Source organism: Oncorhynchus mykiss, chromosome 18, assembly GCF_013265735.2.
Source record: "Oncorhynchus mykiss isolate Arlee chromosome 18, USDA_OmykA_1.1, whole genome shotgun sequence".
In the NCBI taxonomy this organism is placed as follows: domain Eukaryota; kingdom Metazoa; phylum Chordata; class Actinopteri; order Salmoniformes; family Salmonidae; genus Oncorhynchus; species Oncorhynchus mykiss.
In genome coordinates, this window is record NC_048582.1 from 47,980,888 (window position 1) to 47,987,844 (window position 6,957).

General features: G+C 43.0%; 1 protein-coding gene across 1 annotated transcript; it reads right to left on the reverse strand.

Moving 5' to 3' along the window:
• Positions 1-1,838: 1,838 nt before the first annotated feature.
• LOC110496401 (endothelin-2) lies at positions 1,839-5,673 on the reverse strand. Its single transcript, XM_021572278.2, has 4 exons — positions 5,449-5,673; positions 4,169-4,445; positions 3,407-3,511; positions 1,839-3,270 (listed from the first exon to the last, which is right to left on the reverse strand). The coding sequence occupies exons 1-4, from the start codon at positions 5,504-5,506 to the stop codon at positions 3,177-3,179; spliced, it is 534 nt and encodes a 177-aa protein (XP_021427953.1). The 5' UTR covers positions 5,507-5,673; the 3' UTR covers positions 1,839-3,176.
• Between the last annotated feature and the right edge of the window lie 1,284 nt (positions 5,674-6,957).

Consider the following 6,957-nt stretch of genomic DNA (forward strand, 5'->3'; position numbering starts at 1 on the left):
TTGTAATTAATTTGCTACTATGGCCTATTTATTGCCTTACCTCCTCATGCCATTTGCACACACTGTATATAGACTTTCTTTTTTTCTATTGTGTTATTGACTGTACACTTGTTTATTCCATGTGTAACTCTGTTGTTGTTTCTGTCGCACTGCTTTGCTTTATCTCGGCCAGGTCGCAGTTGTAAATGAGAACTTGTTCTCAGCTAGCTTACCTGGTTAAATAAAGGTTAAATAAAATTTAAAAAAAAAAAAGTTAAATCCTTTCATGTCCTGCCTCCAGTCCACTTACCGATATCTGAACAAGAGAGCCTCATCGAAATTGCAACACGCGGTTCTGTGAAAATGTAATTTAATCAGAAGCCACTGCCAGATTTCTGGATAGGGCTGCGCTCAGAGTTTCTTGCCAGGGCAAATCGTGCTGTTAAGACACTGATGCCCTTTGCAACCACGTACCTATGTGAGAATGGATTCTCAGCCTTCACTAGCATGAAACCTAAATACAGGCACAGACTGTGTGGAAAATTATTTAAGACTGAGAATCTCTCCAATACAACCCAACATTGCAGAGTTACGTGCATCCTTTAAAGCACACCCTCCTCATTAACCTGTGGTGAGTTATTCACCATTTCTGATGAACAAATAAGGTTTTATATGTAAGATGGCTAAGTAAAGAGCAAAAATATTGATTATTATTATATTATTATTTGTGCCCTGGCCCTATAAGAGCTCTCTGTCACTTCCCACGAGCCGGGTTGTGACAAAAATACTCACTCATTGTAACGGTATTCGTCGTCTGAAGAAGAGGAAGAGGAATCATCGGACCAAAGCACAGCGTCGTAAGTGTTCATGCTTTTTATTGACACTGAACACTATAACAAAAAGAACAACGAGAATAACCGAAACCGAAACCGTCCTGTGAGGTGCAAAACACTAAACAGAAATGAACTACCCACAAAAACCATGTAGGAAAAATCTACCAACGATAGACAGCTGTCCCTGATTGAGAACCACACCTGGCCAAAAGAAAGAAATACAAAAACATTGAAAAAATAACAGAATGCCCACCCAAATCACACCCTGACCAAACCAAAATAGAGACATAAAAAGCTCTAAGGTCAGGGCGTGACACTCATTCTTATGTTTAATAAATGTATTGTATAGTGTGTCTGTGGCAGGCTTTCAATGATGGCAAAAAACAACATTTGAGAGTGCGCTGACCCTGGTGCTAGAGGGGGTACGCAGCTGGAGGTTGAATATTTGAAGGGGTACAGGACTATAAACTTTTGGGGACCACTGCTATAGATGAGTAGTGTAAACTTTTAATTACATTTGCTGACACCCTACAGTCAGATTTTGGCACCAGTAGAGTGGCTATCTAGCTTCATAAACCACGTCCCTCTGCAAACATGCCTTCTCCGATATTTGTTACAAGGCAGTACTTATTTAAGTTAGGTACAAAAATATAACGTTACCATTGGTGTTTTAAAATGCGAGTTAGGGTGATGTCACCCTATCCCCTTGATAATCCCACCTCCTGAATCCAAGTCTTTGACATGGGGGAGGCGACCAGTAACTTTAGGATCAAACTTTATGATCAAGCAACAGTCATTTTTCATTCTTTGGTCATCGTACTTTGATCTGGTTTCATCCAAATATCCTCCACGTTCATGAAAAATATGACGTTGACTGTTCATGACCTTTAAAAAATGTAGAAATCTGAGATTTGTGTGAAGAAAGCTTTGAATTTAGCTTTCACTCAGTTATTTGTTACTGTACTAAACAAGAATCAATTATCATTGTTAGTAAATAATCAAACAAAGCAAGAGCATTCATTTTAGTATTTATTTCATCACACATTAAAAGTGATAAGCTCACACAACACAAATATATAAGTATATGCCAAAAAATAAGTTAAATAAATAATTGCTGATAATAGATCATATGAATAGCTTGGAATAGAACAATTCGTAAGTAAACATTTCTTTCAACCTCCCAGAGCGTATTTGACTACTAAATAGACTATTGTGGGTGAATTGTCCTTCTAGGGATAGCAACAGTACGCCAAACAAAAGCGCAGGCCAGCATTTTGATACACAAATTCCTCAACAAAACACAAACAAATAAATAAATAATCATATCATAAATACACAGCATTGTGACATTGGACTTGAACATCAGTGGAAGACGGTAGCGTTTCCAGTCAATGCCTTGTGGTCAGCCTAACCCATCTAAAGTCTACTGGACATAAAAACACATTCCCTTGAAGGCATTAGAACAGAAGTGCAGTGTCCTAATTTCCCAATGTGTAATAACATGGACATTAATGGATATTTGTTGAAAGCAGAAAAACAGTCACTGCATATTTGGCAAGGAGCAGACCCATTGAAGTCTGCTGCCTTGGCTCTGTCTACAATCAAAACATTTAACAGTGGCTGCGCAATAAATACTTCCGCCATCACAATAGACCTGCTTTTATCTGCTGCTACCGGAAGGTGTGTGTGTGTAGTAATTCCCTGTCCCTTAAAGTAATGTCCTTCATGTGCCAAAAGTATTTCAAGTAGTTTAAATGCATGCATGGCAATCACTATAAACTGGCAATACATCTCTGATACAGAGGAACAATCCTTTTTTATCTTTTATTCTATGATATAGTAGATGTCGTGTGACAGGTGAAGGATCCAAATCCAAATGAGAATAGTGGTCAATATTTTCAAGGCACTAATGAAGTAAGCCTGTAAAGTAAACATAGACTAACATCACTCCAGAATGCCTTGTCTTGCATCCACCCATTTCAGGTGCTCAGACACAGAAAGTGTATTTATGTTTGGGACATGATGACAACCCATGACCAGCACACAGTCAGCAACCATCCTAGTCCAGACTGTCACAGTTCACAGAGGACACACTTGGTCCTCCCTAGTCTTCCGAATCGGACTCTTTGCCAGATTAGTCCAAGACTCATATCCAGATAATGTCCATATCCAGTCTACTAGGTGTTATACAACAGTGGGCAGCCAGTGTTCCATATTTGCCCTCTTCTCAGGGTCTCTCTTAGGACCTCTCTTCTATGTCTTCCCCGGGGAGGACTCCCTAAGTTTCCTCCAGGGGGTCTTTGTTCGGATGCTCTGGAGCTCTTAAAGCTCCTCTTTCAGCTCCTCTTCCTCCCTCCTCCTCATCTACCCGATGTTCAGTCTGTTGGCTCTGGACACATTCTTCTTCCTAGAGGGAGCAGCCTGCTCTATGGCAGCCATGTTGGATCGGACCGTGTTTCTGTAAAGAACAAAGAGAGAAACATCAGGTTAACATCCTCAATGGGGACAGGAATAAGATGAATGGATACAGGAATAAGATTAATCTAGGCCTGGGAAAATGTCTGGTCCTTAATGATATCTTGTTTTTCTCTTACCTGAGAGAGGTCAGTAGGTCGCTGCTGGTTGTGTCTGGACTGCTAACAGCCTGTTCCAGGGTCTGGTCTGAGGGGCTTACCACTACGAATCTGGGGTTCTCTGAGCTGCAAACCGAAAGAACAACCATGTCAAAATGAGAGCAAACCAAGAACACATTATCTCGACTACTCCTAAAGGGCCATGAGGCTGGATTCTACATTACTACATGATTCTACAATGCTAGCAGTGAGAGACGGTTGACTAGGGATTTCAACCCAGTAATGTCTGTACTGCATGCCCTACAGCCTGTTCTCAGTGACTTTTCACAGAGCAGGATAAAACATTGTTGAGACACACAGACTAATCCTCAACCTTGGTATGTCATAACAGCAATAACTGTATTAATACAGCAGACATTCCCACTGGTAAAACATTCCAAGAATAGTGTCATGACTAATGGATCTGTCTGTAAGGGGGCTCTAAGCCTCCAGAACATGCAGGCTATTCCCCCATCCATCCATCCTCCCTACCCCTCCTCTCTCCTCCCCCATCACTAGTTACACATCTAAGCCATAAAAACAATACGCCTCCTCCCTGCATCTCCTCGACAAGCAGCCCTGATACAACCTGATACAGGCTGGTCACAGACGACTGACTGCCACAGATAGTCACTGGCTTGATACAATCTGGTATCTAGCAAGGAGGCAAGGAGGGGAAAGGGTAGGGTTGGATGAGGGAGGCAAGGAGGGTAGAAGTTTCTCGTCTCTTGAAGGTGAGCTCACCTGTTGTGGCAGAATCCGGAGCAGGTCCTGTCGGCTGGGTGGGCACATTCACATCGCCCGGTGGAGCGGCGACGTCGGGACAGGGGGCTGCCAAGACCGTAGGGGATGACCTTATTGGGAGTGTTGACCCAAATGATGTCCAGGTGACAGAAGTAGATGCATTCGTTGTCCAGCCAGTTACTGCAGGAGCATCGTTTAACCCTGGTGTGGTGTGGGCTGTTCTGGGACGGGGACTGGGCAGGGAGCTCAGGCTGGCTGGATACAGGGAGCCCAAAACCTATAGAGACAGAAAGGATCATTGGTTAAGAGCCTGGTTATAACTCAGCAAAATCACTGGATGACTGTGCAATTTGACAATCAGCAACGAGCAAATATACATCACCACATCCTAATCAAAAGTCCTTTTCACTGATACAGAGAAGTACTTGTGGGCTACCTGCCATCCCATTCTCCTATGCATCAGGTCTTGTTCAACACATTTGAACTTTGATTCATAACTCTGTTATGAAATGTTATCCAAGTCAAACAAAGACTGTGTTTGTTGCCAACTGCGGTTATTTAAAGTCAAATGCAGTGATAGGAGTTGAACCGTGCCTATATAATCTGCATCTTATCAGAGAGAGTGTGATTGCATGTATGACCTAGCAGGATCTCTCATTGTATTATATCTCTGTAGGGCGAACAGTGGGAGTAGGTCAAAGAGTCTGGTATCAGGCAGCATGTGTCGTGCAGTAACTTCACAACATGGTCATTAGCCACCCACCCATTAGTAAACCTGCCAGAGCTGTGATTAACTGATCTATCATTCAGAGAGTGAAACTAAGTAATGAGAAAACCAAACATGCATGCTGCAGCAGGAGTTTTAGCATCAGGGCAGCAGGTGTCCTAAAGGTTAGAGCGCGGAGCCAGTAGCTGAATGGTCCCTGGTTCGAAAACTCGAGCTGACATGGTGAAAGATGTCTTATTTTTTAAGGTGTTTCTCCATCTTTCATCATTGTAAGTTTTATCATGTTATCCTGGATCGATCCCCACCACCTCAACCAACCCTGAGCTCCAATTCTACATCTCAACTGAACTATGACCCCTCATATTCAGTTTAACAACCTCATGAAAATAAAATGGAGCACTTGCATAATGAAACTCATACACACTCACTGTCAGTCATCTTTACGACTAAAGAATACAAATCCGCATTGTCATGTATCACCCATACACCTTAGAATACGTTCTAAACAAAGTATCTGTTGAATGAAAAGTCAGTGCAAAGGATGAGAACTTACCCTCCTGCAGGAGCACACAGAGTGTTATGATGGTGAGAGAGTTCAGTGATAGAGCCATAGTTATTCTCTGGTAGAGTATCTCTGAAGACGTAGTCTGCAATAATATCCAAGAGTCCACAGGACAGTAGAGTACACACACAGTAATAGTAGCTACAGCTTTACAGTCCCGAGTGATGCAGCTAGAGAGAGCGAGAGAGAGAGAGGCAACAGGTGCTTGGTGCTGTAGTGTTCTCCAGCGCCATGACTTATACCCCTATTCTGTGATGTCACCTACCTAGCCACACCTACTATCCATGTTCTTACACAATGCTCACCGTTCAGCAGCTGCCTGCCTCCCTCTCACTCTCTACACATTCCAGATCAACAGGAAAAGAGAGGGGAGAGGAACAAACTGCTATTGGGTAGTTGTTGTGACCCTTATGGTGTATGCAGGTCATTGTCACAGACAGAAACAGGAAATCACCAGTGAAGAGGCTTGGAATCTGGGAATGCTTTGGTGTTTCCCGAGACGTAAGGCAGGCAGGAGAGGGAAACCTGTAGGCGGAGGGAAGACCTGGTGTCATCAGTAAAAGGAAAGGCTGTAAAGATAGTGTCTGATGATGGGGACTGTTGTTTTGCATGCCGCCACTACAGGGCCTCAGGGCTGGTGATGTTCATCCGGGACGACCCCACTGTCACCCACGCTATCTCAGTATCGTCACTTTGACACACGTGTGACATGACCCCTGATACAGAGATACTGTAGAACACGCCGAATGACCCCCAGGACACACACACATTAACACAGACACACAGTCACACACACCACACACACATGCACACACACACACACGTACCCACACACAGACGTACACACACCCTTCTGCCGGTTTGCATGTGCAATCACACAGTCCTTCCACTCTGACAGGAAAGCTGTAAATCTTGATCGGCCTGAGGGACAGAACTGCCCTCCTACAGAGTGGAGTGTCAATCTAGATAAAATACTAGTAAAGACATGCAAATCCTCCTGGGTATTCCTACTCCTATCGGTGGTGAAGGAAGACTATGCGATTCAGTGGTAAACTCCAGCAGCAGATGATCAGGCAGTGGAAGTGAAAAGCACTATGTGCATCAGATAAAGGATTACCACCGGATAATGCATGCAAATACATCATTTAAAGGATTACTGCAATGAATACTGTTGATTAGAGTGGAATATAGGTACGTTCATTCATGCACAAAGGACAACATTGTGCTGTGAGGTTCAGAAGGGTAGGCTATGTGATGCCATACTCCAATACCACAGTCTACAGCTAAAATATAAAGATTTTACAAAGTGTTATTGAGTACACCAAATAGCACTGGCTGCAATGCTTCCAATTCACCTGTGGTCAGTGAGAAATAAGTTGCATTTGGATACTGACACCTTCTATCTTTCTAGTACACTCACAGCCAAATGTTGAAACTTCTCTCTCTCTCTCTCTCTCTCTCTCTCTCTATATATATATATATATATATTGAAACTATTCC